General features: G+C 52.5%; 1 protein-coding gene across 1 annotated transcript in view; it reads left to right on the top strand.

Moving 5' to 3' along the window:
* The first annotated feature begins 3,230 nt into the window (after positions 1–3,230).
* ITGA11 (integrin subunit alpha 11) overlaps positions 3,231–12,305 on the top strand; it is a 40,184-nt gene continuing 31,109 nt past the window's right edge. Inside the window, exons 1-2 of the mRNA XM_063170019.1 lie at positions 3,231–6,293; positions 10,438–10,549. Of these exons, the coding sequence (XP_063026089.1) occupies positions 6,242–6,293; positions 10,438–10,549 (164 nt within the window). The 5' untranslated portion in view covers positions 3,231–6,241. The remainder of the gene's footprint in view (positions 6,294–10,437; positions 10,550–12,305) is intronic.

Raw genomic sequence — 12,305 nt, 5'->3', positions numbered from 1 at the left:
ATCAACTATTTTTAAGGATGAACCACGTGAGCTGGGCTGCAAAGTGTGGGAAAGGTTAATGCAATTAACAGGGAATTAATGACATCAGCCACCGCTAAATCCCGACCCACCCAGCCGTGACCTTTTCCCAAAAATCCTCCATTTTCCTGGGATCTTAAGGGTCTGAGAGGATGCTTGGAATGAAGCAGAGCTCAGGACAGGGAATATCCAGGCCTGGAAAAGCCGGAGAGGAGAATCCCAATTTTCCCAAAGCCTTGGAGCAGCTCCGTGTCTCGGCTGCCTCATCCCACGGGGGGAATTGATTATCCCAATAGACTGCTTGGAAAAACTCGGAAAACTTGGAAACAAACTGGGAGCCGAGCTGGGATAGCTGGGAAGGTAGGATGGGAAGGGAAGGTGCCTGGAGCTCAGAGGATTCTGAGAATCTGGTGATGGATGGATGGATCCCGATTTTCCACATTTGGGGAAATCCCAGCATCTCCCAAATCCCAAATGCAGCTTGGGATGAGCCCAGAAATGTTGGGAAGGGGGCTGGGAGTTGGGAAAGCTGGGAAAGCCAGGGGAGCCCCTCATCCGAGCTGGGAGTAGCGGGAATGCTGGGAATGGGGTGGGAATTTGGGAATTTGGGAATTTGCAGCACTGCCAAGGATGGGACAGTTCCCTTCCCAGAGGGAATTCCTCTGGCGTGGTCAGGAAAACAGCTCCAGGACAGCCCTGCAATCCCAAATCCCAGCTTTGGGAATGCTGGGGAGGGCAGGGAAACATCCCAGGGATTTTGTGCCTCAGGTTTGGCTTGGAATGTTTGGTGGGATCCCATTCCAGCTCCCAGCCGGATTTGTTTTCCCAGAGAACATCCATCATCCTGCTGCGGATCCCGGGAAGGGGAGATGCTCAGCACCTGGAAAGAATTCCAAGGATTCCAATCTCCTGCTGGCACCGAGCAAGATCCGGGCGCTGTGTCCTGGTCTCTTCCAGGTGCAGCAGTTTCTCCATCAGCACCAGAGATTCCGGATTTTCCATCGGCATTCCTGAATTCCCACCAGCATCCCTAAATTCCCAGCAGGACCAGAGATCCCTGAATTATCCACGATCACCCCTGAATTCCCACCAGGACCAGAGATCCCTGAATCCCCATCAGGACCAAGGATTTCTGAATTCCCATCAGGAGCAGAGATCCAGGTTGGTGCCTGTTCCCTCCGGAATGTGTCTCCCCCAGTCCAGGAGCATTCCCAAGGGAAGTCCAAGGGGAATTGCCCCAGCGGGGCTGGATCCAGGCACGCCATTGCCAGAGCTCTGGAGCAGAATCCCGGCTGGAATTCCCGAGCCGCGGGAACGGGAAGAGCGGATCCCGCTGGATGCGGCCTCGTGGAGCGGAGAATTCCTGGATGCGGGAGCGCCTCGGGCTCCCTCTCCTGGCGCTGCCGGGAGGGAATCGCTGCGGAAATCTGGGAATGGGAATCTCACCGGGAGCACGGGTGTGGTCACCGCAGGGACACGGGACCACCCTTGGGATGAGCGGAATTCCACAGAAATTCAGGATCGGGGATCTGAGCTGGGATAAGGAATGAAACCATTCCCAAAATTTCCCGTTTTCCCCCTGGCAGCATCCACAGCCCACCATGGATAATTTTCCATCTTTCCTCATCCCACCCCTGGGGTTATCCCAGAATTTCATTTCCTGGTGCTGCCGGGCTGGATGCAAGCAATTCAAAAAAATCCTCGGGGGAAAATTCCCACCTGGCTGGCTGGGAATGTGGGAAGAGAGAAGCGGGATTGGGAATCCCAATATTTCCGTCGGATTGGTGATCCCAATCTTTACATCAGATTGGCGATCCCAATCTTTCCATTGGATTGCTGATCCCAATCTTTCCATCGGATTGGTGATCCCAATCTTTCCATGGGACATGGTGAGCCCAATCTTTCCATAGGATGTCATGATCCCAATCTTTCCATTGGATTGGTGATCCCGATCTTTTCATCGGAAATGGTGATCCCAATCTTTCCCTAGGACATGGCGATCCCCATCTTCCCCTAGGATTGCTGATCCCAACTTTTCATGGAGTTCTGTTACCCCCACAATCCAGACCCCCCCCCCACCAGGGACAGGTGGGACATTTCCAGCTTTTCCAGCTCCTCCTCAGCACCACCATTCCCTGTGAAACGAAGGATGGACGATCCTCCTTGGCAAAACCTGATCCTTAGGGAAAAACCCCCGGAGCTGCCGCCGTGGCCCTTCCAGGGATTCCGGCCCCGGGACATTCCGGAGCCGCGTGGCCGAATCCCGGCACGTCCCTGGCTCTGCCCACAATTACAGAGGAACGGGAAAACCACGGACACAGCACCCGGAGAGCCCTGGAATATCCACAGCCGCCAATTATCCGGAGGCCGATGTTTGGATTCCAGAGTGGATAATTTATGGAGAAGTCCAGGGCCGGGCGCTCGTCCCTTTGGATGGAAGCTCCTCTGGAATAACAATACCTGGCGCTGGGATAACGCAGATCCCGGGATTTGAAAGGGAGATGATTCCATTTGTTCCGCCGGGAGCGGGAACAAACAGCTCTGTCTGCTCCGCCGCCGGCAGCTGGTTCCCATTATCCCTGGAAAAGATCCCAATTTTTCACTGGGAGGGGAATCTGGAGCCGCCTTGACTCATTCCAAGTATGAAGTGAATGCGGAGCAAAAATGAAAATTCCAAGGGGTGAAAGGATCGGAGACGAGGCAGCTCCTCCCAGGGGGAGATGAAATTCCCAATTCCAAGTGGTGCCCTCAGCTTCCAATCCTCTGGAGATCACCAGGACTGGGAATTACTGGGAAGTGTGGATTTGGGGGAGAAGCTCTTCCCAATGGAAAATCACTTCCAAAGGAACAGGAGAGGGAAGTGGGACCGGAAATTCCCAATTCCAAGTGGTGCCCTCAGCTTCCAATCCTCTGGAGACCACCAGGATTGGGAATTCCTGGGGATGGAGTGTGGATTCCCCGGGATGGGAAAAGTTTGGGAGAGGGTGATGGAAAGGGAGAAAGGCAAGAGATCCAGGGAAGAGATTTTGGAGGAAAAGAGAGGAATTTGGGGAATGAGTGTCCCAGAACAGGTTGGATGAGGCTTGGAGCCACCTGGATACTGGGAATTGTCCCTGGCCATGGAATGGGATGGGTTTAAGGTTCATTCCCACCCAAACCATTCCAGCCTTCCCCATCCTGGGGCTTCCCAGGCTCCTGCATGGATATGGAATTCCACGAAAAGGGAATTCACGGCTGCCCCATTCCCGTCTGCCGGGGAAAAGCTGGATTTGGAAACTCTGGGATCTGGTGGCAGCTCGGAAAACAGCCGGAGGGGAGCATGGAAAAGGCTCCTGGCAGGAATCCTGTTGGAAGCCAGCCCAGGGAACTGAAGGAGCGTTTTCCATGCCTGGATCCGATGTTTGATGGATGAGTTTGGCACTTGGCTCCACCGGGAATTTTAAAGGCAAACCCGACACCTTTGGCTCAGCTCCTGGCTTTCCCCTCGCTCCAGGAGCATTCCCAAATTTCCTTGGGATGACAGGGAGGGGATCAGGACCCCCCAGTGCCCCCCACTGAGCCAAGGATCCCCACAATTCCCAGGAATGGGAGCAGGGCTTGGAAAGGGCCGTGATGGGAGCTCCTCATTCCCACCAGAATTCCCAAGATTTCCAGCCCCTATCATCCAGTCCTGCCCAATTTTCCAGGAGCTATCCTGGAATTCTGGGGGCTGATCCCAAGATCACCACAGCATTTGGGGGCAGATCCCAGGATCCATTCCAACATTTTGGGGGGCTCTGATCCCAGGATCCATCCCAGAATTTTGGGAGATCTGAATCCAGGATCCACACCACAAGTTTTGGGAAGTTGATCCCGGGATCCATCCCAGAATTTGGGAGGCTGATCCCTGGATTCACCCCAGCATTTTGAGGGTGGAATCCTGAGATCCATCCCAACATTTTAGGGGAGCTACATCCAGAATCCTTCCCAGAATTTTGGGAGCAGATCCCAGGACTCACCCCAGAATTTTGGGGAGCAGATCCAAGGATCCATCCCAGAATTTTGGGAGGATAATCCAAGGATCCATCCCAGTATCTGGGGTGGGGCTGATCCCTGTTTTCCTGTGTGGAAGAGACTGGAATTCTTCTTCCCTGTTTTCCTGGCTCTGGGAAGAGCTGATGCTGTGGGAGAGGCTGGAATTCTGCTTCCAACTTTTTTTTTTGGAGCAATTCTCCGGAGCTCTGAGCTCAGCGGAGCTGCTGGATCGGGAATGAGGGATCCACGTGCTCCAGCTTGGAGCTGCTCCCGGGTATCCAGAGGGACAAATCCCAATCCCAAATCCAGCTCTGGAGTGGGGTTTGCTGTTCCTGAGCATCCATCTTTCCCTGGGTAGTGGGGAAATCCTCTGGAATGGGATAAAATCCCTGCATTCCCCCCCTCCCCTGCTCCTCCTGCGCTGAAATCTGGGAATTTGGGGATTTGTTGTCATTCCCAGCCTGTGTTTACATTCCTGGTTTCCAGGCTGGTTCTTCCCAAACTCCCGAGGCAGCTGCATCCAAGGCCAGATGCCTCCCACAGGTCGGGAACAGCTGGAGCCTGGAAAAATCCGGAAAACCTCCTGGGATGATCCCAAAAAACAGGGAAGGAAGGTCAGGATGGAAGCACAAAGTCCTGTGGGATTTGGGGGAGCTGGGATTTGGATCCAGGGATTTGTGGGTGCCATTCCCGCCCATGGAGAGGGATTGGAATGGGATGACCTCCCCATTCCATGGTTCCATGAGGAATTCCTGCTATCCAGAGGTTTTTCCAGATAAACAAAAGCTTTCCCTGGATCCAGGGGTCAGCTGGGAGCACACGGCCAGAGCAGCCTCCTCCTCCAGGGTTTCTGAGGAGTCATCCAAGGATTTTAATCTGGGAAAAACACGGGATCTTCCCTTTGGGAATGGCTGATGTCATTCCCAGGTCTGCATCCAGCTGAACTCGCTCCCTGGGATGAAACATTCCCTGTTTTCTCCTCCCTTCTCCCAGTTTTTTTATTTTCCCCCAGTTTTCCCCCCACTCTCTCCCGAATTCTCCCCTGTCTCTCCCAGGTTTTTTCCTCCCTTTCTTCTCAGTTTTTCCATTATTTTCTTCCCGGCTTCCGCTCACTTTTCTTCCCAGGTTTTTACCCCCTTTTTTCCCAGTTTTCTCCCCTCTTTTCCCAGAGGAGGTGACACCTGGGCACCTCGAAACCCTTCCCATCCCTGTGGGATCCACCAGGAGAGGCCACGGGAAGCTGGGAGGCTGATCCCTGGATTCACTCCAGGGAAATTTTGGGGGGGAAATCCCAATATCCATCCCAACATTTTAGGGGAGCTACATCCAGAATTCTTCCTAGGATTTTGGGAGCAGATCCCAGCACTCACCCCAGAATTCTGGGGAGCAGATCCAAGGATCCATGCCAGCGTTTTGGGAGGGTAATCCTGGGATCCATCACAACCCCTATTGCAGGTGGGCATTCCCAGCTGGCACAGTCCTGATTCCTGACTGGCACCGCCAATTGTAGGTAGGAATCCTGGCTGGCACAGCTGATTCCAGATCGGAATTCCTGGCTGGCACAGCTGATTCCAAGTTGCAATTCCAGGTTGGCAGAGCAGATTCCAGGCTGGAATTCTCGGCTGGCACAGCCCCAATTCCAGAACAGAATTCTTGGCTGGCACAGCCCCGAATCCAGGTTGCAATTCCAGGCTGGCACAGCTGATTCCAGGCTGGAATTACTGACTGGCACAGCTGATTCCAGGTAGAATTCCCGACTGGCACAGCTGATTCCAAGTGGAAATTCCCGGCTGGAATCCGCCCTAAAGGGTGGCACGGCCTGGAGGATGCTGTCCCCATTCCCATCCTTTCCTGCTGCGCCTCATCCCAGGATTCTAGGTGGGAATTCCCAACTGGCACAGCCCCGATTCCAGAATACAATTCCCGGCTGGCACAGCTGATTCCAAGCTGAAATCCCCGGTTGGCACAGCCGATTCCAGGCTGGAATTCCCACCTGGGCTCCGCTCCCTAAAGGGTGTCCCGGCTGGAAAGGGCCGTCCCCATCGCCATCCCTCCCCTCCTCCCCGTTCCCCGGTCCCTCCCACTCCCTCCCAGCGCTCTCCCGCTGTCAGGGAGCCGGGAAAAGTTTGGGATAAGGGACGGGATCTGGGCTCGGAGCTCCCAGTCCCGCCGATGCTCGGCAGCGGGGATTGCGGCAGCCGGCGATTCCATGGATATTCCCAGCGGGATTCTCCTGGCCTGCTCCCTCTGCCTCCTGCCCGGTGAGTGCCCATCCCAACCTCCCCCCCCAAAAAAAAACCGGGAATGCTTTGGGAAAAGCGCCGGAGGAACCTTCAGGCGGCTCTTGGAAAAGTTTTGCCGGGAGCGGGAGGGAGCTGGAGGCTGCTGGAAAGGGATGGAGACCCCGGAATTCCCGGGAAATTCCCGATCCCTCCTCGGCCTCGGAGCGGGATTAATCCCAAAGGATCGGATGCGTGGGGGAAGGAAAGCTCCCTTTTCCCGAAATCCGGCCTTTTCTGGGGTTTGTCCCGTTGGAGAACGGGGAACGCTCGGGGTTAAGTTTAGGAGAGGCTTTAGGCGGAGTTTAATTCCAGGAGCCGATCCTGCGGCTTCTCCCGTTCTGCTCCGGGGGGCTGGGATGGATTTTTTTTCCTGCTTTTTTTCCCGGGGGTTTTTCCTCGGGAAAAGCGACTCCCCATTCCTGCTTTAATCCCATCTGGAATCCACCCGCGCCGGGAGCCGCCAAAGCGGGAGGGAAACGGGGAAAAAATCCGGGAAAAAAATCGGGAAAAATTCGGGAAAAAAGCGCTTTTCCCCACTGCCAGGAGCTCGGCCACCGGCTCGCGCCTCCTCCAGCTGCAAACATTCCCAAACTTCCTGCTGGAAAACGCGCCAGCCTGCTCGGGGTTTTTATGGGGTTGGCGCTTTTTTGGGATTTATTTTTCCCTTTCTGCCGCGGGATCCTTTCAAGGGAGCCGCGGCCGAGCTGCTTTTCCTGAAATAATTGGATCCATGTGTGGATGGAGGCATGGATGTGGCTCCGGAATGGGATGTTGGAAAAATCCTGGGATTTGCCGGATTCCCGGGAAATTCCCCCATGGACACGGTGCTGGTCCATAAAGGAGGGATCAGGGAAGGGGGGATTTGGGAATTCCGCCTTGGGATGTGTGGAAACGATCCTTGAATTTGCTCCCTGGGATGAAACATTCCCTGATTTTCTCTCTTCTCTCCCAGTTTTTTTTTTTTTTTCCCCCTATCGATGGATTTTTCTGGCCGTGAATTTTCCCTCAGGGATTTCCATTCTGTCCCTGGATGTTTCTGGATCCAGGGATTTTGTGGGAATTCCGGAAGCACAAGGCCCTGCTGTAGCAAAGCCCCTCCTGAGCTTTGAGAAACAATTTTTGGGAGAGCAGGAATGGGGGTTTTTTTGGGAAACAATTTTGTGGCAAGGCAGGAATGTTCCAGGATGACTGAGCTTCTGTTCATCCCCAGCATTCCCGGCCTTCCCATCCAAATCCCAGGATTTTCCCCAAACCAATGACAGACTCTGGGAGCTGGCAGCATTCCCTTGGATTCCCAGGAATTCAAGCCCACCCTGCTGCTTCCCAGAGATATTTTCCCAAAATTTTTTTATCCTTTAGAAAGTTTTCCTTGTTCAGCCCAATATTCCCTCTCCAGGAATTCCACCCCGAGCTCTGGCAGCGCTGGAAGCCAGGGGAAAAACCTGGATTTTCCTGACAGTCCAAGAAAAACTGGGATATTCTTCTGGGGAATCAGAAAACTCTGGGGCAAAGGCAGCAAAACCCAGCCCCAAATTTTCATGGAAGCAGAACCAGGGTTGGAAATCATGGGAATGCTTCCAAGCACTTCCCAGAGTTCCTTTTCCAGCTGGGAATCCCAAGGGATTCAGCCAGGGCAATTTTCCCCTTTTGTCCCCAGGTTTTCCAAATTTTCTTCCCCGTTTTTCCAATTTCCACCCCCCCCCCCATTTGCCCTCCCTTTGTTCCCGTTTTCCCCCCAGTTTTTCCAATTTTTTCCCCCAGTTTTCCCCCCTTCTCCCCCCCTCCTTTTCCCCCTTTTCCCCCTTCTCCCTCCCAGTTTTTCCCCATTTTTTTCCTGGTGCTGGGGCCTTTGGAATCATCCCCATCCCAGAAATTTCCCTTCCAGGACTTCTTTCTGTGCTGATTTTTACCCTGGCAGGAAAGGTGGATTTTATTTCCATCCTTCTTTCCAAAGATTTTCTTGTTTCCCAATATTTTCCTTGACAGGAATAAAAAGTTTGGGTGCTCCAGGAGCTCCAAAGAAAAGGAGGAATTTGAGGCTTCCTTCCCTCGGAATTCCAAGGAAAACCTGGAGCTTTTGGTCACTTCTTTGGGATCAAAGGGGGGGAACTTTCAGGTTTTCCTGATTCCCAGCAGGAAAATCTCTCTGGCTCCCAAATCTCCTGGATAACCTCTCCTAAAATTCCCATTTCAGTCGGAGCCAGTTGGAATATTCCCAATATTTATTTTATTCCTTTCTTTCTGTCAGAGTTTTGAGGTTCCATCCATTGCTTGGAATCTTCTCTCTAGGATTTTTGCTTCCCTGGGATTGGGATGCTCCAGCAGGAGCCACTCCCAGCTCTCTTCCCTGTTTTCCCAGAGATTTCCCATTTCATGGAATATTTCTGTTCATTTATTCTGGCTCCTTTTCCAGATTTTAATCCTAAACCATGGAATGGGATTCTCCAATTTATTCCTGTGTTCCCATTCCCAAAAATCCTCAGCTTGGGGGTGTGCAATGCAAAATCCAGGAAAATTAAGAGGAAAATCCACCCCATCCTCTCCAACACTTCCTCTGCATCCAAGACTCTTCCGGATCCTGGAATTTCTTCCTGAGAATCCAAATTTCCCAAAATTCCCTCTGCTCCCGGGGTGCTCTGATGCCCTTCCCCCTTTCTCTTTCCCATCATTCCATGGCCAATCCCAGCTTCCCTCTCTCCCGAGGTTTTCATTTCTTTGGGATGTGAAATGAGGTCAACGCTCCACAAAATATCTTGGCTCTCATCCCCGTCTCCCGTTTTGGTTTTTATTTTTTTTTATCCCGGGTTTTTTTATCCTGGCTTTCTAGAATTTCTTTCTGGATCATTTGGAAGCTCCTTCTCCTTGGAATATGTGGCCGGATTCCTCCATTCCGTGCTCCAGGAGCGGATTTGTTCCTAGGATTCCAAGCATTCCCTTTTTCTCCAACATTCCTGCCTATCCAAACATTCCCATCCTGCATTTTTCCACCTGGGAAGCAGCAGTGCCAAATTTTCCTGCTGACAGCTCCTTTATATCCTGAGAAATTCCAAACTGAGCAGCCCATCCCTGTCCTGGAGGAGGGTTCCAAGGTTTTTCTCGGAATGAAGCATCCAGCAGGATTCAGGGAATCCAGTCTGGGATATCCTGGTTATCCATGTCCGTCCTGCTGCTCTATCCTGGAATCTGGGCCGTGTCCCTCTGTTCCCATGGATAGCATCTCCAGCATTCCCAAGACTCCCACCCCTGGGGCAATTCCTGATTTCCCAATTTCCCACCTGGATCTGGCTCCAGGCACAGGGAGGAGCTGCCAGAGAATTCCCCAAATTTTGCTGAAGGAAATTTCTCTGGAATTTGTCCCCTGTGGGCACCAGAATCCCGGGATTGGGATGCCGTGGATCCTGCTCCTGCTGTTCTGTGGGAAGCAGCATTTTCCAGAGGGAAAGGACCGATCCCAAAAGTCACCCTGTCCCAGCTGGAATTCCATCCTTAGGGATATCCCCCTCTGGAGCTGCCTCTCCTCATCCAGGGAATGGGAATCCCAGGTTTGGATCCCTGGGAAAACCCTCAGGATTGGCCAGGATCCCTTTTCCATGGATCCCATCCCGTGATCCCCATGGAAGTGGCCGAATCCGTGGATTCCAGAGGGAGGAGCTCCTTTCTTCTTCCCCTTCCCAACCTGGCTCCAGGGAATGCCCAGGATGAGCTGTTGAGGGCTGGGAATGGACTGAATTCCCTGAATTCTGAATCCTAAATGAGCTCCAAGCTCCATCCCAAGGGCTGGATATTCCCTGGGAGCTCCAGGATGGAGAGCGGAATTTTGGGAAGCTGCAGATGAGGCGGGGCTGGAATGCTTTGGAATTCCCATCCTGGCTGGGATGGGAATGGGATCAACCCATCCCTGCTCCTGCAGCATCTTCAAAAATCCGGGAACAGCTTTCCCAGGATGGCTGAGTTTGGAAGTGCCTCTGGAATCATCGAATCCAACCTGAAGTGGGAGCACCCGGAGCGGGGCTGGGATTGGAATAATTCCGTTCCGAGATTTCGGAATTCCGAGTTCATCCATGTGGAATTTGTGTTTTCCAGCTTTTTGGCTGATGGATCCTCCCCTTTTTTTTCCCCCCAGGATTTGGGAATTCCTTCAACATCGACACCAAGAGGCCCCAGATCATCGCGGGATCCAGGGAATCTTTTTTTGGATACACGGTGCAGCAGCACGACATCGGCGGCAAGAAATGGTGAGTGGGCTCTGGAAAACCGGGAATTCCAGGGGGAATTTCATTGGGAATTTCACCAAATCTCCTTCAGAATTCCCAGGAATTGCTGGGCCAGGATGAGGTTGCTCTGGAGGTGCTGAATGGAGGAAAGGTTTTCCTTAAAAAAGAGGAATTTGGGGTGGGATAGGGAATATCGGGAATTTGGGAAGGAGATGTTCTGGCTGGGTCACGATTCCTTGGAGCCCCCCAGGGCTGGGATCCCATCTGGAATTTGGGTCCAGTCCATCCTAGTTTTTACTGTTTGCATGGAGGAGCCAGAGCCTGGAGAACAGATCCATTGGGAATGTGGGATGAGCCTGGGATTGGCTCAGGTTTGGGATTTTGGAGTGGGTTTGGCTGATCCCAGGGATGAATCCAGGGCCCATCCCAGGGTTATCCCAAGGGAATCCCAGGGATGAATCCAAGGATGATCCCAGAGGAATGAATTCCAGGGGATCCCACCCAGATGTTGGCAGAGACCTTTGGTGCATTCCAGGAGCACATCCGGATGCTCCAAAGCCCATGGAATTCCCTGGAATTCAGGATCTTCCTCCCGGGTGGATGAATCCAGGCTTAATCTCCCATAATTAATGCAGTGGATACTCCTGGAATTCTGGAATCCAACCTTTGCCACCTTTGGAAAACCCTCCTGTGTCCTGAACCTGAGATTCCCATTCCACAGAATTTTGGGAAGTCGGGGTCTTTCTTTCCATGGCTCTCAGCCCCATTTTCCACCAGGACTGGGAGTTTTTCCCACTGGAATTCTGCATCCTATGGAAGGGCTGATGCCTTGGTATAAAAGCTGGGAGTTCAGTGTTTCCTGGGATTCTGAGGGAAATTGCTGGAAAATCCCAATTTTGGGGATATTCTCTTCCCGGTTGTATCCATAGCAGCTGTTTTAGCTCCATCCCAGCTGAGGGGCTGCAATTCCCGGGATTTTGGGATCTCTTATCCCGTTTTTCCATGCTACCACCACTGGTGGGGTGGCCAAGGGCTGAATTCCCTGGAAACTGGGAATTTTTTCCTGCTTTCCCAAGCAGGACCTAAGGCCATCCCTGGCTTCTTTTCCCAACTTTTCCTGCCAACACCCGCAGGATCCACCTCTAGTTTTTCCTCCTGTTGGTTCCTCTGCTTGGAAAAATGGAATTTTTCCAGCGGGATCCTATGGATGGACATGGACGCAAAAACTCAGGACAGCGCTGCTGGAATCTGCAATTGAGCAGGAAAAAATTCCAAAGGAAAAATGTGGACACAGTGAAAAATGGAGAAATGTGGGAGCAACCAGAAACCTCTGGAATAAAAACCGTGGATGTGCAGAGGGAGCTGGATCAGAATTCCAGGAGCTGGATAATTCCAGGAGCTGGCAGGACACGGAAGGAAAGGGAATGTCCTGAGACCCCAGTTCCTGCTGAGCATCTTCCAATCCCATCCCAAAGAATTCCACACAATCCACGGGAATACAGCAGAAACTCCGGGGTTCTCTCAGAATCCCAGCCATGGATGTGCTGGGATCCAGCTGCCAAATTCCAAGCGCGGAATCCGAGGATTTTGGCACCTCTCCTTCAGTCTGAGCCTTTTAATGCTGCTTTTGGCTGCCGGGAATTGTTTGGGAACGGATTCCAAGAATTCTGTGTTTATGTTTTTTTCCATATATTTCTAAAGGAAGATTGGAGCGGCTCCAAACAGATTGGATTTTCCAGGTATTTTTGGAAGTCGGGAATTTTCTCCTTTTCCAGAC

Source organism: Melospiza melodia, chromosome 15 (genome assembly GCF_035770615.1).
Source record: "Melospiza melodia melodia isolate bMelMel2 chromosome 15, bMelMel2.pri, whole genome shotgun sequence".
In the NCBI taxonomy this organism is placed as follows: domain Eukaryota; kingdom Metazoa; phylum Chordata; class Aves; order Passeriformes; family Passerellidae; genus Melospiza; species Melospiza melodia.
Note: the sequence above shows the minus strand (reverse complement) of the source record. Positions and strands in the feature narration are given on the sequence as shown.